The following is a 22999-nucleotide window of genomic DNA, read 5'->3' as shown; positions in this document are numbered from 1 at the left end:
GGTGCATAACCTTCAGCAAGGGCAATTTTCAGAGCTCCACAGCTGCTGCCAGTTGCTTGCCTAGCAGCTGAAAGAAAAGCGCTTCATTCCTTAAGGTGGATCTGATGGCCCAGCACAGCCTCCATCACACTGCATCACTTCCCCCCACCTTCACTGTGCTGCCTGGATCACCTCTAGCATAAAGTATTTTCACCCAAATCCTTGGATCAAAGTTGGCTTCAACAGAAGCCTGAACTAAAACAGTCTCCCAGGAGGCTAAGCAATTTTCAAGTAGACAGGTGTAATAGCAATAAGTGTAATAATTACTAATTATCACAGTGATAGGTAACACTTGCAGCATGTTTTACAGGTAGTGATTCACACCCTCATTTTCTTTACCTCTAAAATGAGAGTGTTTGATTAGATGACTATTAAGATACCTTCCAACCTAAATGTTGTTCTACAATCTCCTTTTCTGTTCAAATCTAACTCACAACATAAGGTCCCACCTCTCATTTCTCCTGGGACTCTGCGCCTATTGGCAAAGAATGGGGTAGGAAATATTTATAACGATTAGCTTTGCTGTTTTATTTATTTAAAAGGCCACTCATTCTTTTAAGCAGAGACCTGGTGAAGAGTTGGGCCCCTTTGCTGAGGTTAAGGGGTTAATAGTGGTAGCTGCCTTCCCTGTTCTTCTGAGGTCCTGTGAATTTTGCAGAAGGTGAGGGAGTTGCCCTTACAGGTGGGGTGTTGGTAACAAACAAAATGTCCCCACAAATTTCCAATGAGTGACAGCATTTGGTGGCTCTGGCCTAGAGATGTAAGAAGCACCCCCTAAAGTGCAGGAGAGTCAGACGCCAGAAATAAAAATGCCAACTGTGTCCTGTTGAGAAGTCACAAAAGGCTATTTCTTGAGCCCTTCCACTTTCCACCTCCTATAAAGGAAAAGCATTATAGGTACATAAAATCATCTACTGAGGGAGGTTGTGTGAGGAGAAAAAGAAAGTAGAGATAACCCAAATTGTAGATGTCTACATATGTGGACAAGACACATACTTAGATTTTCCATATTGAGTTCCACACGTAATTAGAGGACATTACGAAGACTTGGCTCTCCCCATGAACTTTCCCCCTCCATAAGCTGGTGCATGCCTATGAGAGAGAATGTAGCAAATTGTATTTCTTCCAAAATTTCTTAAGGCAAATGAAGAGATAATCTGTAAAGCAGAAGAGTCCTTTATTCAGTTCTCACTGCTTATTTATTCTGAGTTTAAAATCATAAAGCACATTAATTGGAAAGGACAACAAACATTGATGGTAAGGGTGAACATAGCAAAGTGAGTGCAGAGAAGCCTCTATCCTGCTCTGAGACCTGGCAAGCATCCTTCTTATAGGGTACTTTAGTTTGTTTTTACAGATCGTATCAATCTGTAAAGTCTATGTTTTAGGGAGCATCACCCAACCAGTAACAAATCCCAGCCAGGTAAAAAGGGTGCTAAGATGCAGTTATGTAGTTATGTAGTTGTAGACCTAGTTATGTAGAACAAGCGACAAATTTTTAGTGAAGCCTAGATCATCGTTTGGAGAACATCAGGTTGCTAAAACATTTTCTCTGTTTTTGGAATACATTTGGCCTGCAGCATTTCAGCCAAACCCTAAGAGGAATTACGTGGCTTTTCTCTTCATTAATCATAAAAAGTTAGACTGGAATCAAAGATTTGATATGCTCTAGAACTTGGTTTGACTTTGCCTTTGTGTATTTAATTAAGAGACAAGAGACACATATTAAGATGTTCCAGACGAAGTCCCTAAACATGAGCATTTCCATGATTGAAAGACAACTCTTTTTACAATTGTCAGTGAATTTAAGGTCTGAGAGGAATGTGAGTATAGAAAGGGCTGTTAATATTTGCTTGAGTTCAGAATTAATGTTCAGTTTTAAAGTTTAGGTTTATCAATTTTACATTTTAATCAAACTCGGCCTACAAATCTTACTCTAATGTTTATATAATATTAATAATCACTTTTACGTGCTGTTTAATCAATGTTTAATGAACTCTACCCAACGAATAAAACTCTCTTTAAACAATCAGACTAATTTACAAATTTGCTTTAATACATTCTTTTCAAGATTTTAGAATAAATATCTTATTTCATTTTTCGCTAGTTATTTCAAATGCTTATGCAAGACAAAATTACAACCCTAACAAGTCTTCCTGACCACGTATGAAAATCTTGTTAATCAAATACATAATATTATACATTTTTGATATTGAATTTTCCTAAACATTCCAATATGCTTAAAATTTATATTAAACTTTTCTGCTTAAACTCAGCTAAATTAGTGATATACTTCAAACTGAAGTCATGTTTTCCTGAGAGGCCAGATTCTTTTATACTTTATAAATACATGAATTTGATTTATTCCATCATCTGTAAATTTAATTCTGAATGACCTTGGCTTGTAAAGTCACTTCCCCAAATAAGGAGCGGTCATTTACGTGTCCAGATGCAGTGGTGGAAATAAAGTGGATGGATCCCAGAGATATTAAGGAGGTGGGGAAATGAAATCACTCTTGGTGAATGATTTAAAGGCAGAGGTTGTTGTTGGTGGGGGGTTCAAGGATGACACAACAGCTTAATTTTAATGGATGGCAATACCAACATTTGCATGGACAGGGAGTATTTAGGGGAGGGGAGACTGTGGGAAGGGTAAGGATGTGAGTTTTAGGACCAGATAGTGCCTTAGCAATTGTCTGTATCACTTCTCACCCAAAGATAAGGGAATTGATATTCAGAAATGGAGTGATTTCTTTTTAAGTAAGAAACCTGTTAATAAAATAAGCTTCTTTGATGTTACAGAGCTAGAGAGTGACACCAGGTTTCTCCTAGATTCACTTCCTTTTAGTATTTCTGTCTAAAAAATGGACAGGATGAAGTGGGATCCTGCTAGACATCATTCTCCTTGTCTTGCCAGTCCTAGAACACAAAAAAGCAAATAGGAAAAGCAAATAGAAACTTGCTGGTGCTGGAACACTGAAAAGTAAATAGAAAAAGCAAACTAAAAAAATTGCCTCCAAGATTTTGCTCACAACCTGAGATGATACAAGAAAAGGACTTAAAAAAAAAAAAAAAAAAAACGAAAAAACCAAACCTAAGCTTATCAATCAAGCAGGTACAGAATATGAACAACAAACAAGTCATCATTTTGCCTTTAGTAAGATGCCACGCCAACACTAACTTCCCAGGTTGGATAAGAGGACGGGGCCAGATGTCAAAATTATACAGCTTGTCCTAAGGTGGCAGGACACAAGGAAGCATTTTTGTTGTTAATTGATGTTGCCTTTAGCATTGCCAAAAACCCCCTCAGAATTTGGCCAAGGCTTTCCCAGTTACACAAATGTCTTACATTAAACGGGCTGGATGATCTTATTAGTCCCAGGTCCACACTGAGGTTGCAGTTCTGTTTCGAGGAAACTCCAGGGTGCAAATCCAGGGCACGTGGACAACGGAGGGCGCCAACAAAGAGTTGGGAGACTTCCTCAATTTTAATCTTCCTTGGAATTTTAGCTTTTGCTAGGAAAATACCTTCGTTCTTTACTTTGTGAAAAAAGAGACTTGGAGGAGACTTCAAGTTCCTTTCCAGTCAGTGGGATTTAGAATTGGCCAGAGTTTCCAGGAATCACAGGCCTTAGTACAAAGTGAAACTGCCCTACCTGCTTTTCACATGTGCACCACGAGTCGGGGGCACACGGCCCAAGTGGCTAAGTGGGCTCCCTGAGGAATCAGCAGGTCCACATTCAAGAGTCTCTGTAAGAAGTACTTAGAAAAAAGTCTCTTTCATTAATTTCGTGAGGGTAGTGGGATAATAAAAACAGTATACAAATAAGGAGGTTGTAAAAACGTTTGCTTTTAACAAAGAGGGAAAAAATAATAACTCCAGAGACTTAAATCTAGGTTAGATGAATTGTGGCAACATGAATCCTGCTAATTCCAGTTTACAACCTCATTGCAATTGCAGTTTTCAGATTCTCATTAACTTCAGTGTGAAGTGCATTTGCCTCTGAGTTATCTTAGGTGGGCGAATGTGGGGAGATGCTTTCATTAAAAAAAAAAAAAAAATCTGCTGGATATTTCCAAACTCGAATTCATTGAAGTTGCTCCTAGCCAGGGAATTTATAAGTTGAAATTAACGATAAAACATACGAGAATTTCCAAAGCTAAGCAAAATGCCTAGCAAAATTAAAAATGTCCTCTGTCCTGTGGACACCATGATTGCTTATCAGGGACATCTACCATTCTGCACTGATAAAAAGTGACCACTGCATATGAAATAGCTCCTTAACTGAAAGCGAGAGTCACTGTGCCTTTCTTTGCTTACTGATATTTTTAATTTCTAGGAGGTGGGAGGTAGAAAGGGCAGAACATGCAAATAAAGCAAATGGAAATACACAAAGCTGGGGCCCGTGATTCAGGCAAGAACGCTGTGTGAACTAACCTGCCATTTGTGGTAAAGTACTTTAGAAATGTTAATTTTGTTACTGAATAATGGGTCTCAGCACGACTGAACTCTCGGCAACTATTTTACATCTAATTGGGGATGATGCACAAAAGAAAATCAAGCACACATTTCTTTAGCTTGGCACCTGGCAGCTGATAATGAACTGGTATAGAGGTCTTGCTCAGAACAATCAAGTCTCTATCTGCTGCTAGTTTCAGTTGACACTGGGCTGGTAGCCACATTTCTTCCATTCCTCTCTTTGGTCGCTTCTGGAGGTCATATGATAAGCCGTGTTTGCTGGTTTCAGGTTTCATCTTCCTGGGTCAGTTCTAGGGTACTCTGCATTACCATGTTTGATGTTTCCACATTACACCATTCACCACCGGATGCCAGTAGAGCACTGTGGCTTGAAGTCAAAGGGTTGAACACGACCATTTCTAGGCCAGTGGAATGGCATCAGAAATTGAACAACAATCCTAATTTCCTGGCATTTATGAATCCCAGTAATGACCCCAAGTTAGCTGATTTGAAAATGTTTTAATTCTTAGTTCCATAAGGGCTAGATGTTATTTTCATCTGAACATTTAGAATAATGAGATTCAGAGAATTTAATAATATGTCAATGAATCATAGCAGAACCAAATTTTGATTCAAAGTCTTCCAACTTCTACTTCTTTTCCTTCTCCCTAACTTGAAGAATGAGGGCTTACCTGTGAAAATTGATTGTATATTGTCTTTTGTCAGTGAGGAGGTAGGAGGTAGGGAGAAATGTAAAAGACAAAATATAAGGGAAAAAAGCTTCTCAGTGTTAGTTACATATAAATCATTGTTTCTTGTTGAAATGTAGGTTCTGATTCCGATTCTCAAATGTTGCCGGTTGGGAGGCCGTACTTTGAGAGTCAAGACCGTGGAGTCCCGAGTCTGGGCACCGATAAAAAAGAATCACCTGATTTCCTTGTCTGCAATCCCCGGGAGACACTCTTCAGGGTCTGACTGAATGGAAAAGGAAGCAGCGAATCCGGTCCAGCGTTAAAGTCACCGCCCTCACTGCCCTCTTCAGTTTGGACATGGTATTTCTTGCAGTAGCCACCAGAGGGCGCTAAAGAACCTCCTTGAAACGGCAGCAGAGCCCCGTGAGGTTACCAGACTATTTCCACAAGACCTGTCCTGGGCTGGTCTTGGGGTTTGTAGGGAGGACAGTTTGTTCAGGAGTGGATGAGGAACAGAAGACCCCCAAGACCACAGGATGTGTCAGAGACAGAGCTGAGGACTTTGCTGGGACTACCACGCAGAGATAAGCACAAGAATCAGGCCACGGAGGCATCATTTGGATCCTCATTCCTCTCACCCCTCTTTGAGGGCAAAGGGTGTTAGTATACTTAAGGATGTTGTCCACTTAATAGAGAGAAAAGGCTAGATCAGGGATTTTCCCCTGGGGCTTCCAGCCCCACTCAAGTTAGGGGATATAATGAGATATTTGTTTGATTTTTAGATTTCAAATGGAGAGGCTGTTATCCAGATTTTTAAAAAAAATGCTTAAAATAAAATTGATTGCCTGCCGTAAGATAAGCAATTTTTTTCAATAGTAGAATATGTGATAAAAATACACATCTTTAGCCTTCATTAACTTTTATTAAAAATTGTAACAATTCATATTTGGCATAGCCATCAGTTGTACATGTAAAGTAATAAATGAGATCATGGTATTTGGAGTCGGTCTTTGGGATTCAAATATCAGAACTGACATTCATTAGCTGGGTGATACTGGGCAAATTCATTTACCTTTCTGAACCTTAGTTTCCTCATCTAACCTCTTCTGAATGTATTTGGCCAATGATGGGGGTCGGGGGGTTGGAAAGCACGAATAGGAAATTGTAAGGTGGGAGGATGTAGAGGTAGAGACCCTTATTTCCTCTAATCCCTGTTCACACTCAGTTCTGGTCATGGTTGACGACTTGCTCTATTTGATAATAAATTTAATAATATCAGCACTCTCGGATGCACAAGAGTAGTTATAAAAAGGTGGGTATGTCCTACTCTCACCTAGATAATATAGTAAAAAAATTATTTCCGGCCGGGTGCAGTGGCTCACGCCTATAATCCCAGCACTTTGGGAGGCCAAGGCGGGCGGATCACGAGGTCAGGAGATCAAGACCATCCTGGCTAATACGGTGAAACCCCGTCTCTACTAAAAAAATACAAAAAAATTAGCCGGGCATGGTGGCGGGCGCCTGCAATGCCAGCTACTCAGGAGACTGAGGCAGAAGAATGGCGTGAACCCGGGAGGCAGAGCTTGTAGTGAGGGGAGATCGCGCCACTGCACTCCAGCCTGGGCGACAGAGCCAGACTCCATCTCAAAAAAAAAAAAAAAAAAAAAAAAAAAATCCTAAATATTCCAAACAACTTACATGCTGTTATAGTGTTTAAGCTATTTAATCAGTGCAGATGAGACTTAATGGCATCTTGGCCGATGACTCATTCAATGACTATGTTTCCTGTCCGGCAATCTAGCTTCCAAACTGCAGGTCTCCAACAGCCTTCCATAACGCCATTTCTTCCCCTTTCTTCTTTAGGCCTCGGAGGGGCTACTAGTCCCTGAGTGCCTCAATATTCCATTAACCCTGCCCACAACTTTGAAATAGTTTCCTTCATTGCAATCACTTCAAAGTTATGCATGCCTTCTATTTCCTATTGGTACCCTAAATGATATGGTATATAAGAATTTAATAAATATCAGTCACTTTAAATTTATGGTGAGAATGGATTCATATAGATTTACCATTTTCTAGCAGTATTTGCTAGTGTCATAATGTCATGACATACTTTTAGTGGAGTTTAGCTTGGAGATCTCAATGTTACATTAAATTTCAATGACAATTATCAATTAATTCAAACCCACCAGCATGCTCAGATGCACGTTATAGTGATAAAAATGTGGGGGCATATATTCTAGATAATATAGTAAAAAAATTATTTCCTAAATATTCCAAACAAATTACATGCTGTACAAGATGCTTTTCATTTTGCACAAGAGTTGCTTATTGAATATGTGGGACACCACGTGAGTTGCAAAGAAATAAAAGTCTGACTTACTGTCTATAAGAAATTTGCAATCCAGTTATGAAAATAAGACAAATATGAAAAGTTATTTTCTCGAAGTATCTTAAATGGTAATAAATGAGACAGTTAGAAGATATTCATTTATTTACTCATATATTTATCCAAAAAATACTTGAACTTCCACCATGTGCCGGGCCATAATCAATGCTAAGGATCTGAGGATGAGCAAAGCCAGAGACAGTTTTGGCCCTTATGAAGTTAGTATCCTAATTGGAGATGGAAGGCCAATAGTCACACTAGCAATGGTATTATTATTGACTGAGGTAAGAGTTTTCAAGGAAAAGAAAGAGTTACGTGACAGCTTATCACAAGGAGATTAACCTAGGCACAGAAGGCTGTCCTGAGGAAGACCATTGAGCTTGGAACTGTAAGAGGTGTGACATTGTCAGACTTGCATTTTGAATGGATCACCTTAGCTGCTTTATGGAGGGATGTCGGGGCGGGGGAGGGTAGCTAGTTTTTAAGCTATTTAATCAGTCCAGGTGAGACTTGATGGCCTCTTGGTTGACATAGGGAGGCAGTAAAGATGGAGAGTTGTGTACGAATTAGGAAGATATTTAGGGAAACGGATCAATGATGTTTTGCTATGGGTTGGATACAGAACTGGTGGTGATAGAAAATAAATTTTGAAACGAGTCCTAGTTTTCCATCTTGCATAATGAAACAAATCATGGAGTTGTCACAGATGTAGGAAATGCTGGAATTGGACCAGACTGGAATTAGATCATGAATTTTGGTCCTTGACATTGAGTTTGAGGTACCTTTGCAAAATCCAAAGTGGAAATATAGCAGAGTCATTTGGATGGAATAGGATAGAGCTCCTCCCCACCCACCCAGAAGGTGGGGGCAAGTCAGTCAGATTTCTAATGTGGATACACAGATCTTAAACAAACACGTGAAAACTATTCAGCATCATTAGTCATTAGAGAAATACAGACTAGGACCACAAGAGATTAAACACCTACTAAAATGTCTAAAATTTAAAAGACCGATAATACCAAGGGCTGGTGAAGATATGAAGCAACTGGAACTCTCACATATTGCTGATGGGAATGCAAAATGGTACATTTACTTTGGAAAACAGTTTAGCAGCTTCTTATAAAGTTAAACATCCACCTGCCACATGACCCAGCATGTCCACTTGTAGGTACTAATCCAAGAGACACCAAAACATATGTTCCCACAAAGACTTGTAGTAAATGTTAACAGCAGTTTTAATCATGATATCCCCAAACTGGAAACAACTCAAAGGTCCATCAGCTGGCAAATAAATAAACAAGTTTTGGTATATCCATACATTGAAATAATAGCAACAACAAGGAAGAAGCTAGTAATACATTCAACAAGATGATGAATCTCAAAACCATTATGCAAAGTGAAAGCAGCCAGACAAAAGGCTGTACCATTTATATGACAGGCTGGAAAAGGCAAAAGTATAGTAACAGAACAGGGGCTGGGGCTGTTCCTGCTAACTCACTGAACTGAACACTTAGACAGGGTCAATTTTACTGTCTGTAAACTATAACTTAATTAACCTGACATAAGAAAAGCGAGCTCCCTCGATAACTCTAATATTCTGTGTGGGCTGGCTGAACTATGCGTTCAAATTTTAGAACACTGAAATCGCCTGGAGGTTTGGGGATAGGTTTTTTCCTTTTTTTTTTTTTTTTTTTTTTTTTGTGCCTCAAGTGTTTACTGACACCAACCAAATCTCCGATTCTGTGATTCTTTTACACCAACTGGGTATCCAGCAATTCAATGCAGTTACAATACTATCTGTACTTAGCGTAGACCCCACAGGTTAAAGGCTCAGTCCCACAGGACTGCCCAAACTTCAGATGCCAGCTGCACATGGGGTGCCCAGGCTACTCTCCTTTGTACCCAGCCAACCACAAACTTGAGAGTTCCTAGGTCACCGCCCTCAGGTTTGATAATTTGCTAGAATGACTCCCAGAACTCAGGAAAGTACTACTATTTCCAGGGCATTATAAAAGATACAACTCAGGAACAGACAAATGGAAGAGATGCACAGGGCAGCGTGAGGAGAGGGGCACAGAGCTTCCATGTCTGCTCCAGCGCACCACTGCCCCCCACCTCCATGTTCTGGAAGTTCTCTGAACCTTATTGTTTGGTGGTTTTTATATCAGTTTTCATTACGTAGGCATGATTGATTAAATCATTGTCCATTGGTAATAAACTGAATTTCTAGCCCCTTTCATCTCCCTACAGGTGGTGGGGAGGGTGGGTCAAAAGTTCCAACCCTCTAATCACATGGTTGGTTCGTCTGCCTGCCAACCCCCATCCTAAGGCTATCTCAGGGCCTGCCAATAGCCACCTAATTGCCACAAACTCAGATATGGTTAAAAGGGGCTCATTGTGAATAATGAGACACTCGCATCACTCAGAGAATTCCAAGGGTTTTAGGAGCTCTGTACTAGGAACCTAGGACAAATACCAAATATAGTTATCTCTCGGTATCCTCAGGGGATTGGTTCCAGCCCCTCCCCCAAAACCCCAGTGGACACCAAAATCTGAGAATGCTCAAGTCTCTTATATAAAAGAACAGTGTTTGCATATGAACTATACACACTCTGCTGTTTACTGTACTTTAAATCATCTTTAAATTACAATATAAATTCTATGTAAATAGTTGTTATGCTGTATTTTTAGAATGTATATTTTTTAACTGTTGTATTGTTATTTTGGTGGATTATTTTCCCCTCAAATTAAGGCCAGGGCTGAGCCCTTCTGTTGGAGAAGCAGAGTCTTTTCTTCCTGGGCCTCTGCTGGTTGAGTGGACGGGTTCGAGCAGCACTATTGATGGGTTTGTTACAGGTCTCCTGCATTCTGCTGCTAGGAGATCCTTGTGCTGCTTGGCCTGTGTAGCTCCTTCATTCAGTTTCTCAGCATTAAACATCCTGTTTTGGTCAGCATTACGTTGCGTTTTCCATTCAACTCTATTTTACTTTGACTTTTGATTAATTTGTGTGTGTGTGTGTGTTGTCATTTATCACCTGAATACTGCCTTACTGTTTCACAAGTCTTTCTTTCCAGACCCACACCCAGTCAGATCTGCAATAGCTCGCCTTTCCTCAGACACTCCAGGAATGGTTCCACAAGTTTCCTGCATCTATGAGTTCAGCTCCCTGAATCAGATCAGGCTGAACACATCCAAATCCACTCCAACTTTTGAGGAATGGGTGCCTGTGTGGTAACAAAAGCGAGTTTAGAAACCCTCACTGGCCCTGCTTTTGTCTCCTTTTCCACATTGGCCCACTGCCTTCACCCCACCCACCAGCTGCCCAGATCCCCCTGGGATTGGACAACACGGCATGAATGTCTCAATCCAGCGGAAGCTTGAATGTCCTGGAGCTCCCACCCTTTCCCTGGCTTTGACTGGCCCTGAAAAGGATGGTAGCCAAAGAGGTTGAAGTAAGAAATATGTTTAGGGAAGGGAAAACTTGAGGCAGTCTAGTGAAGTGATTAACAGCATTTGCTTAGGAGTCAGATGGCCCTGGGTTTGAATTCTGATTTGTCTTTTGCTAGTTATATGATTTGGGGGCAAGTACATGCCTGTTTCTACTGATGATACCAACTTCCTATAGAGTCAGCACAGTACAATAGTCAGACACATGGATTCTGGTTCCACACAGGCTGGATTTGAATGCTGGCTTGTCATTTAGTAGCTGCAGCCTCGACCTCCTGGGCTCAAGCAAGCCTCCCTCCTCAGCCTCCTGAGTAGCTGGGACTACAGGTGCACACCTCAATGCCCAGCTAGATTTTTATTTCTGTAGAGATGGAGTCTCATGAGCAAATGACTTAACCACTGTGTCCTAAGCAGGGGTGATAACAGTAGATGCTTCATGTGAAATAGTGATATTTCTTATTTGAGACTTCTGAATATTTGTTTAACTATCAAACGAGACCAAAATCAAATTAAAGAATGAAGTGATTCCTGATCTCTAAACATTGGAATCTGTAAAACGCTACAAGGCAGGATCTTGATGACATTTTATCAGCCCTCTATGTGCGCATGAGTGTATTTGTAATTCAAAACACATTTAATTGTAGACAACAGAAAATATAGTAATTATAGGTGCTTTTAATTTTCTCCCAAGAAATTATTTAATAACATAAAAATAAAATTAAAAAGAAAAAGAAAAGTGAAAGACAGAGTCAGAGATAGCTTAAAACCTGGGTGACCTGGGAGCAGACCCCCCAAAGCAGTTGGTAAGCAGTAGGGAGGTGGGGTGGGGAGAGGAACACACAGTGGAGCTCAGTGGTGTGGTGGGTAGGATTTCCAGGATGATGCCAGGGCAGATGGGGACTAGAGTTCAAGTGTCTTCTTTGTCTGTTGATCAAACTCAATGCAAAACTGTCAAATGAAACATTAATGACTTTAAGAGTCAATATGACATAGTGAAAATGGGTTTGATAAATGTTTGAAGTCTGGAAGAAATCACAGTTAGTATGTGGTAGGTAACATTAGGGGGAAGAGGCTCTCATAGCCAAATATTTCCCACTGTGTTAATATCAGGAATAACTTCACTCACCTTTTACCAAATGATTTTAGATCATGTGTAAAAGGCAAATGAAATACAAAGAAAAATTAACCTCATAAAATCCTACTTTAAGAATCAGAGAAAGTCTACATTTGGGTAGATGCTGTCTTAAGAATGAATTACTCATGACCTGGGCAACATGGTGAAACTCCATCACTACAAAAAAATACAAAAATTAGCTGGGTGTGGTGGTGTGTGCCTGTAGTCCCAACTACTGGGGAGGCTGAGGGGGAGGACTGCTCGAGCCCAGGAGGTTGAGGCTTCAGTGAGCTGTGATTGTGCCACTGCACTCCAGCCTGAATGAGACAGTGAGACTGTCTCAAAAAACAAAAAGAAGAAGAAGAAGAAGAAGAAGAAGAAGAAGAAGAAGAAGAAGAAGAAGAAGAAATTGCACATAATTAAGTAAAATGTTTGCTCAACTTTATTGAATGTCATTAGATTTATAGGAATCATTAAAGAATTTGATACCAGAGTCCCCCCCCGCCCCCACAAAAAAAAAGTCAGTGTAAAAGACGCGAGTGAAAGAAGTTTGTCAAGGCAAATGTGTGAAAGAATATATGTGTACATCACCCTTTAAATGCTTTTCCTGAGTATTCTATGAAGTCTGGGGATCTTTGAATGCTATTAATCTTAGACAGCAAATTTTATAAAGAAACTCTTTAAAAGTAGGACTTAATTCTCCTCCATGGTGAGTTTTTAAGCGGAGGATACGTGGATTCCTTTGCCTCTTGACAGGCTCAAGTTCCATCCACCTCCCAGGCAGCTTTTTGAGTCTTTCATGGAAGCCTGCTTTTAATATATGCCATAATTTTCTTCTTAATTCAAGCCACATGTTCAAATTTGAGGCTTAAATTCTCATTCCATTATTTTCTAAGAAATGTTAAACATTAAACAACAAGTATATTATCAAAATACTCCTATATTATTTATAACTGAATAACTGTTTTCAAAGAAACTGTCCTCCCTAATGAATAAGAATGCAAACTCCACGTGTATCTAGGGTTCTGTGAGTGAAGAAGCTTGAGTTCACCCCATCAGCTTCTGCAAGGTTATTTTTACGTATAGTCTCATGCTTATTTGTATGGGGAAATTCTTTTTCCTGGAAAAGGTTTAACTAAGCACAAAACTAAAACCCGGAGCAAGGATAAGGGAAGAATGCAGGTGTTCTTAGCAGTAATATCAGCATCAGGGAATCTTTCTCTTAAACACTGGAACTGGTGGAGTTGAAGAACTTTTCCTGTGAAGCAGAAACAAAAACAAAATTGTCATGTTTAGAGAAACACAAGAAACTGTGGCTTTCCTCTGGAGATAGCAGGCAAGGACTGTCATGTATACTGGCTTCTAGTTTGGTTTACTGAGTTGCTGGAATGCGCTACCCCTACTCCATCTGATAAGCAATAATGGTGAAAAACACACATTTGTCTTAGGAACTTCTCATAAATTCAAATTGGTCCCTATTTTGACTGCTCAGGAAAGGGAAACTCTTCAGTACAAGTTGGAATCTGAAACCCCTTGTTATGCCTGACTTACTTTCTCAACATTTCCATTATTCTCTGTATCCATTCAGCTTGAGGGTCCACACACACAACTGACTTGTTCTTCTTCCAGACTCTGGGGGAAAATAAAAATTAAATAATTCAGTGTTACATTTTAGTCAATCCTATACTCTTAATAAAGAAAAGAGTTGGGTATGAAACTAATTATTCCTAGATGAAGTGAAATTGGAGCTGGGCAGTTTTGGATCTGGAATAGGTGATTTGTAGCATGGGGTCACAGGAATAAGAAAACAACCATTTGTGGCCCAGTATGTGTGAGCTGGTGGGGTTGAATCCAAAGCTGAGACGGCCTCACATGTCAGAAGTTAGTGTTTTGTTGATAACCTTTACGTGTGTTGGAGAACAACCAAATAACTGACTCCAAGATTGGCTCACTTCTCAAGTTATATCACAATATCTTTAAAATGTGCTTATCTGTTGCATTGCATTTGGGAGAACAAAATAAGCTATAGAAAATACTCTCTTGAGAACTTGAATTTCACTGAAAAAAAAATTCAGTACAATTTCACATGGGGGGCATGCTGCAGAGCAGATTGCTTGGAGTGACATCTGCATTTTGTCGAATTACCACTTAGCAAGATTTTTCCTGCTCTAAGATATTAAGCAACAGCAAAAGTGGCAATGATAATTAATAGCTAATATTTATCAGGTACTTAAACACACCAGGCCCTATGTTTAGCAGGTAACATGGATTGTTTCAATTCATCTCACAAAAATCCTTTGCTGGAGAAACTATTATTTCCTTACCTTCTGATGATGAACCTAGGCTTAGCAAATTTAAATAACTTGTTCAAGATTGCACAACAAATACGTGATGCAGCAGGATTCAAATGAAGATTATCTGACTCCACAACCCACACTTTTCTTCACTGTTTTTCATGAGCATGACCTGAGTGGTTACCAAGTTCCAGACATAGTGTTAAATGCTTTTATCTGCAGTGGAAAAGTGAGGTCTCCCAGATAGCAGAAAACTGGGAGACTCTACCCTTTATTGGTGTGAACTCAAACAAAACACAATTCCCTTATATGTCATTTGTCTTAGTTATAAAGTGACAAACAGCCAGCAGCATGGTAGCTCATGCCTGTAATCCCAGCACTTTGGGAAGCTGAGGTAGGCAGATTGCTTGAGGCCAGGAGTTCGAGACTAGCCTGGGTAACTTAATGAGACCCCAGCTCTACAAAAATTTGAAAAAAAAAGCTAGCTGGGCATGGTGGTGTGCACCTGTAGTCCCAGTTACTCGGGAGGCTGAGGAGGGAGGCTTGCTTGAACCCAGGAGGTTGAGGCTGCAGTGAGCCATGATTGTGCTACTGCACTAAAGCCTGGGCAGCAGAGTGAGATCCTGTCTCAAAAAAAAAAAAAAAAAAAAAAAAAAAAAAACAAAACCCTCCAAAACCAAACAATAAAACAAACCACAAAAACCCCAAAACAAAAAAGACAAACAGCAAGGATCCATCCATCTAATTTTGAAACTGCACCTTTGCACGTAAATCTTAGAGACGTCAGAGGGCATGGAACAGTTGGGTTTTCAGGCAGATACTTCCAGTTGGTTTCTGAGTTCATGATGGAAACACAGATTTCTGACCATCTGGACTCACAGTATTTTCACCTCTGATTGGCATGAATTTCTCATAATAATCTGAAACTTTCATTTCTGTATCTGGTTAATATTCATAAATGCAGAATTTGATGAAAAGATATGAAATCAGATTTTTGTCATTTCAAAACAATCAACGTTAAAGCAGAGAAAATTAAGGTGCATTACCTTCCTTGGCTGACAGGCAAGAGACTTGAGTCATGACAGAGGAAATGGAATCAAAAGAAAGGGGTCCCAGTTTTCTAAACAGCCAGGGGAACTACTCCCAAATAAGTCATGGCTAGACTTCACATCTCTGAGTTTGATGGCAATAATTGTAGTTTAGTTAGACATTATTGTTAAAGACATTAGTGAAATGCCTTTTTAGTGAAAACTATAATGCCTTTTTAGTGAAAAATTACCATAAGCTTTTGATATCCCATATTTCAACTGGTCCAAGGCCCCAAGCACTGGTAACAAAATGTGACAAACAGGAAGTAGCTGCTTACAAACATTGCAAAAATCTAAAGAAGTCCATGGGAAGAGCCACTAATGAATGCCAAGTCGGGGATGCCCTGAGAAGGATGCTGTGCCTAATACTTCAAGGTGTCGCAAAGAAGAGGCTTTGGAATGGGGAAAATGTGAATGGAGTCCTGGCTAATGCACTTTCTAATCCTTTCTGACGGTGTGTCTCAGGCAGTTGGTTAACCTTCCTAAGCCTCAGCCTGTAAGGAACAATAGGCTTACCTTAATAAAGTGGTTGAATAAATAAAATCAGTATGTTCATGTAAAGCACTTAGCTCGGGGCTGCTGCAAGCTAAGCTCTTCATTACTAACAATTCTCATTATTAGTTTGAGAATTTTTAGCAACACTCAAGTAAATCTCTTCTACATTCTTGAGTAAGACTACTGTATGGTAACATGTAATCTGATTTCATTGGGAGAAAGAAATCTTATTTATTTTTTTCTTGAAACTTACATGATTTCTTTCCTTGGACAACCATTCCCACGAGGCGAGATTTGAATTCGATCAATGAAGCGTCTGGGGATAAAGACTGAGCTCTCTTGGACACATCTACACCTCAAGTGTGTGTAATAGACCTCTAGAACACCTGTAAACACAGAATCAATTATTTTAATCCATTGGCATATAATTCATAACTAGAATTTAATTACTAATCTTTCATACTGTACGTTTGAATATTTAAAAGTTTCAAGTCAGTGCTTCCACTCATATGTCTTTAGTTTGTATATTTCTGCTTGCCTTGGCTTGAGTATTTTTAAATGTTTTCTACCAATGTGTAGAAACTTTAAAAATAAAATTAGCTTTTAGGCCAGGCACGGTAACTTACACCTGTAATCCCAGCACTTTGGGAGGCCAAGGTGGGAGGATTGCTTGAATCCAGGAGTTTGAGACCAGCCTGGGCAACAAAGGGAGACCCCATTTCAAAAACCAAACAAACAAAGCAAAGGAAAACAAAACAAAAATTAGCTTTTAGAAAAACACAGCATTCTTTGACATTTGTGATAGTGTTATGTTTGTACTCAGGTGATTGTCCACGTAATAACATTTGAGAACAGCCTCTGTAGGGACTTACAACGCAGTTATAATTAATGCAGTATAAAACCAATGGATTATCATCACTCCCACCACATAAAAACCGAGGACATGACCTGGCTCTAGAGTCCTGGGAGCAATAACATGCTGGAACAGAGTTTTCTCTATCAGACTCTCTGCCACCCTCCCCTTTCCTCTCAGAAAATGTCACAAACGTTTTTGTTTAATATGTTGGTCCTCTGTCTAGGTTGCAAATCATTACCAAACAAAAGGCAATCGTAAAAATTCAAAACTCTTTTTATTTAATAAAAGCGATTAATGCTGGATGGGTACCATTAGTACCCATCTCATGAATTTTAATGGGATCTAATGAAATCTAAGGAAAAGACATTTATCAGATCTTTTCTATCCAGCCTACTACTGTGCTTGACATACATTTATAAATAAAAAGGCTCAACTCTCAAGATGTGTATAATTTAGTAGGGGAAACAAGCAAACAAAAGCTAAAATACCACAGAAAGTTGTATTACGCTCAACATCTAATGTGTGTGCTGAGAACAGAAGATGTAGTAAAGTTACCTCTGCCGGGAGCCATGGGAAAGCCCCATGGAGAAAGCAAGAAATTAGGGTTTTGAAGAGTGAAAATAACATGTGAAGCAAAATTAAAACTGGGGGAGAAACCTCCTCTGTGTTTTAAGAACAAAAATTTGGTCTTCTAAATCTGAACAGAAGGCTTCTTTCTGCACATATATCCATTCCTTCAGCCACATAAAACTTACTACTTCAACTGGATATTTATCTATTTACACAGATAGCTGCCCCACTTAGACATGGAAGTCTGCTTCTTTGCAGAATGTGTGTAAATACTCCTGGTGTACTCACAATGGTGTACTCGATGCCAGATCTAACCACCTGGAATTACATGAAGCATGTTCACTGCAAGAGACCAGTAGAGTTCAATAATCTTTAAACCCTATATAGGGTTTGGTCAGAGTGGGTAACATTGAGAGGCAGAACAAATAAGAGCTACATGTAAAGAAATATATATAGCAGGAGTGGAATCTGAAAAAGGCCGGGAATATACAAGCCTAATATAATTCACATGAATATTGGACTTCTGGTATCTCTTTTTTCTATAAATAAAAATCTTAACAATATAAAGACTTCCAATTTTGAAGAGTTAAATTCCTAAACACCTTACTTTGAGAAATCTAGAAGCAACAGAGCTGTTTTTTCCCCCTTTAGTCAGACTTCCCTGCAGTTTTTAATTGAAAGAAAATTGAAGTGGTTAAAGACTATTTCTGTTCAACAAACAGTGAAACATAAGTGAAAGATCTCACCTTGGACTGGAGAGAGGCTGCTGACCAGCAGCATGAGAAGCAGAGATGCCGAGATGAACTTCATTCTGTCTGGAGGTAGAGTTCAGATTTGAGCTCTGAGTCCAGGCTGTGGGTTTTCAGTACCAGAGACTCCTATTTATTTATACCAGTAAGGGCCCTCCCACTGCCTTTGTCTCCAGTAGGTCAGCTGCATCATCAGCTTTAAAAGCCCCCAAATATTGCTGAGCTTGCTTTTTTAAAACTTCTCTTGCAAACTTTATAAATTTGTTTCAGAGCACTACAATAAAATAGTTCTTGCAAACGTGGACTACAAGTGCCAGAGATGCTGGAGAAATCTGAGGGTGGGAGAAAGGAAAATCTATCAGCTTGGAAGCTCCGAAGCACTGTCTTTAGTAGTGCTATTGGTGATGGTGGCTTTGATTGCTTCTCTCAGTGCAGGGTGAGCCAGGTTTCTCCACGGCATTAGATATATACTCCATGACATTGGGGACTCCATTGAGCACATCACATCCCTAGCATGTGGAAGGGATTCCGGCCTTCGGTAGGTGCTCAGTAAATATTTGCACACCAAATGAATGTCTCTTTATATACAGATCCTAACGCTGATTATGCTATTGATTTTCCTACCAGTCTTTTCCTTCTCTTATTTTACTTTGTGAAATATATGATTACTTGTGTAATCTGACCATCATGGAATTCTTAGAAGGGGGCAGTAGGCGTCCCCTGCTTTGTGTGCCTGTGTCTGCATGAAGGGAGGGAGACAACAGCCTTGAGGAAGAGAATCTCTCTGGCTGTCGTGTGTAAGTCCGTGAGCTTGAGAACCATGTGGCAGGGGAGGGAGTTATTAGAACTACATTAGAGGGTGAACCCCATATTACAGTCTGTTTGATATAAATATATGTGAAGTTTAGTTTTGATCCCACCAACTAGTCCATGGGGACAATAGCCCACAGCCTATCCCATTTTCTAGGAGCTCTTTGATTAAAAAAAAAAAAAAAAAAGTACGGAGAAAGTGGCTAGTCTGGCCTCGAGTACCACTAAACTGCCCTGGAAGTGGACAAGGATGATGTATCAAACCAGACCCACTGAACTGCTAAGAAATCAGAGGTGTGGGCTTCCTGGCGTGATTTCCTAAACAATTTGGTTTTTGCTAATCAATTAGTATTGTGGATGTTTAGCATCCCAGGTGCCTCAGTATGCATGGGGGTGGAAGTAGAGGAGTGGTAATGCCACACAACCTTCACACAAAAGCAGTTCTCCAGTTGGCCTGAACGCAGTGATAGGGCACTCATTGATCTTGAGGCAGCCCATTCTATTGTTTGGCAGTTGTAGTTGCCAGGATGTTCTTCCTTATGTATATGTGAAAGCTGCTTCCCTAGTAGTTTGCTTATGCTTGTGTTGTGATAAGGGGTTGAATTTTGTCCTAATTCAACCCCTTATCACAACACAAAGCAATTCTAAACAGTCTTCTATATGATGGCAATCCAAATATATGAAGGCAGAGTGTGCCAGTTGCGTCCTCTGCAAAGAAGATGCTGAGATGGACATTGGAGTAAAAGAAGGTTATTCAGAACAACTCCTGCGATAGACAGAAGGAGGAAGGAGGCAGAACTGGGCAGGGGGAGCCTCAGATTGCAATGCTGATCTGGTGAAGTCTACAACAACTCAGTGGGGAGCTCCAGAAGAAAGACTGTTTATTAGAGGGGCCCACAGTGGGCAGAAATGTTCAGACTCTGCTACCCCTGCCGTGCTTGGTTCTTAGCTGGGCCTCCTCAGATACAACACGCTCTCTGGTTGAAAGCTGAAGCAGAACCTGAGGAGGTTATCAGTAGAGGCTGTCAGCTAACTGCACTCCTTGCTGCTGGCCAACAAGTTATTTCTTTAAGAGAGAGTTGAGTAGGGCACCTTCGAGTGTCACTCAGGGTTATAAACTAGAGGTTAACAGCACAAAGTCTGAGCTCACCCTGGCAATGACTTTGGACAGGTCACTTAATTTCTCTATGCCTCATATTTACCACTTTCCACATGAGGATAATAGGAATTCCAAAGGATTGTTTGGAGAAGAAAGCACCTGGTATATTTAGAGGGTTCAGCTGAATACTGGCATGTAGAATGTATTCAATAAATAGCCTGCCTGTCTATCTGACTATGTAATCTGTTCGGGGGAAAAAACTGCTCATCGCTTCTAGATTTCTCAAAGTAAGGTGTTTAGGAATTTAACTCTTCAATACATCCACTCCCCCATCTATCCATCCGTCCGTCCGTCCATCCATCCATCCATCCATCCATCCATCCATCCATCCATCCAAGATCTTACTAACTTCCACTCCAAAACCCACTTTGAAAGTAAATACTCCTATTTCTTTGAATTTGTAACAGTTTGAAACTCTCTCACCATCTTGGTTTACCCTTTTGAAACCTGTTGATCTTTTCCATTGTTCCTCATAAGTTATAACTACCTTCTCTTTTGCCTCCCCATCACCCTCTCTGACTCACAGCCACAGACATGCATACACTTACATGCACACATCCGAACATTATGTTACCTCAAGTATGGCTTTGCCAGTATGAGCTAGAGGAAACCCATTACCTCCTTTGTTCTAGCACTATTCTATTAATAGATTCCTAGACTGAATAACATTATTCTAGTCATTTATATTGAGTTGGTAGGCAATAACATTCCTGTTTTCAAAAATGGTCAATTTCTTACAGTGTCTAATTCATTTTACTCTTGTGTGATATAATCTTGAGACCCAAGTATAGAAGTTTTACATTTGCCTCTAAGTACTATATATTTTCTTGTGAGAGCAAAAAAATGAGTGAAGCTGACAAGAACTGGAAGAGTATAGGGACAAAGTTACCTGAAAGAGAGCTCTGAATATACCTAGGAAACTCCTAAATTGGCTGCTATTAAAAATAGGACCACGAGGTCAAGGAACTAATTGCAGAACAATTCTAAAATCTGACTTTCGTTTGTTTAATGCCCAGAGTTCTGGATTTAGCTTATTTAGATCTAAGAAGCCTTATTCATGTCTGCCCCAAGATGGGGCTGGAGGTTGGGCAGCTCTCAGATAGTCAGATGATTCTAGAAGTTGCAAGTCCAACACTACTTGATATCATCTTATGGTAGGGGTATACATTTCAAAACCTCTGATGCCAAGAAGAAAAAATATTTAAACAAATAGATTTAAAACTCAAATGGAAGCAATTTATTTTTAAAATAGCTTTTATAGATATCCTTGTTTAGAAACATAAAAATATATAACTTGGTTTATATCAAACCTGATTTTTATCATCAGATACATAAAATGATAAAATTATAGGGAAGATTTTTTTGCTTCACTTTGGAATCAAATCAAATTTTCTTTCCAGATCCAAGAACAACTGGGTAATTTAGAACCTTGGTACTTATATTGCGATCCAAGGACTGGCATCACTAACGCCACCCGAGAGCTAGTTTAAAATGTAGAATCTCAGGCCCTGCATTCAACAAGATTCTCAGGAGGTTTGAATGCATGGGCCTGGTCTAACATAAGCTGCATAGTTTGCTGTGACATGCTGTTTCTGTATAAAGACATGCATATTCAAATTATCTTCAGAGATATGTTTGGACAAGTCATTTCCTCAGAAAATGATGCACAGATACCTTATTTTAGTAAAAGTGGACAGGACAAATCCACTCTAGATGTCAGTACTCACTGACATCTAAATGCAGAGCAGTGACAAGAAGGAAACTCTCTCTCAAGATATCAAAAAGTAAAATGTCACTAAAACAGTGAGATGGCATAATTGGCCAAAGTATCTGACAATCTAAATAGTCAACAGGTATTAAACGAGAGTTAACGGTAGAGTTTCATGGTGATTACATAGTTTGTAGTGAGAGATAAGACAAATGTCACTGTGATACAATTGAGAACATTTTCTTTCAAGTCACTCAACTAGAAAACAGAAACTTATTGTATCTTGTTAACACGTATTTTAACCTGCTGAACATCTGACATCTATTTGCTCCCACATAACTTTCAGCACAATAGAAAAGTATTATAACCTTGGAGGTGAGAGCTCAGGCTCTGAAATCAGACTGGCTGGGTTTGTATCCCGACTCCAACACTTATTTGCCTTGTTAACTTCTCCAAGCCACTAGTATCAGTAACACCATCTCAGGGGATTGTGTAGGTTACGTAACAGTGCTTGGAAAGTGTTTTATTCAGTGTTAGGCAAATAGCAAACACTTTAATAAATGTTAGCTGTTTCTTTTAACCTTTGTGAAAACACAAAAATGTGAAGTACATGAAAAAGTAACTTTGCTCAGTTTGCAAGTGAAGTTCCTGACGTGAATTAAAATGTCACTTAGGTTTCCAGTAGGCACATAGGTGATATCTTGAGATTATGACTCCAGAGTCCTCTGGTTAAAGAGCTGTTCTTCTTTGACACTGATCATCCACACTTTGTTTTTACCTACTCTCCTCACAAGATACTTGTAGAGGTTTGTATTTCGTACAAATGTACTGAAGTGTTACACAGCGGGTGTTTTATTTTTTGTCATCATTTTCTTTTTATTTCACTATTTTTAAAACAGCTTTATTGAGGAATAATTGATGTAAAAAGAACTGCACATATTCAGTGTGTGCAATTGGATGAGTTTGGACAATGCAAACCCTGTTCATTTTGCCATCATTTGCATCTTGAGCGAGCGGCTTTCAACAGCCTATTTTTTGCCACACCGTGATTTCAAGACCTATACCTGCAGAAAAGACATTTTTCAAAGGTAATTAAATTCATATTTCAAGTGTTGTTTAAACCCAACTT

General features: G+C 39.6%; 1 protein-coding gene across 1 annotated transcript; it reads right to left on the bottom strand.

Annotated features, from left to right (window-relative positions):
• Positions 1-12560: 12560 nt before the first annotated feature.
• CXCL13 (C-X-C motif chemokine ligand 13) lies at positions 12561-18339 on the bottom strand. The gene is made up of 4 exons (XM_050790889.1): positions 18191-18339; positions 16272-16404; positions 13693-13773; positions 12561-13399 (listed from the first exon to the last, which is right to left on the bottom strand). The coding sequence occupies exons 1-4, from the start codon at positions 18252-18254 to the stop codon at positions 13348-13350; spliced, it is 330 nt and encodes a 109-aa protein (XP_050646846.1). The 5' UTR covers positions 18255-18339; the 3' UTR covers positions 12561-13347.
• Positions 18340-22999: the final 4660 nt, after the last annotated feature.

This window comes from Macaca thibetana, chromosome 5, assembly GCF_024542745.1.
Source record: "Macaca thibetana thibetana isolate TM-01 chromosome 5, ASM2454274v1, whole genome shotgun sequence".
Classification (NCBI taxonomy): Eukaryota; Metazoa; Chordata; class Mammalia; order Primates; family Cercopithecidae; genus Macaca; species Macaca thibetana.
The sequence above is the reverse complement of the archived record's forward strand: the minus strand, read 5'-3'. Positions and strand labels throughout refer to the sequence as shown.

Excerpts from the sequence above, each read along its gene's own strand:
- CXCL13 (XM_050790889.1), bottom strand. The coding sequence starts at position 18,254 with ATGAAGTTCATCTCGGCATCTCTGCTTCTCATGCTGCTGGTCAGCAGC. Across the intron at positions 16,405-18,190 it reads CAGCCTCTCTCCAGTCCAAG|GTGTTCTAGAGGTCTATTAC; the intron begins GTGAGATCTTTC and ends CTGTGTTTACAG. Across the intron at positions 13,400-13,692 it reads ATAATGGAAATGTTGAGAAA|GAAAAGTTCTTCAACTCCAC; the intron begins GTAAGTCAGGCA and ends TCTGCTTCACAG.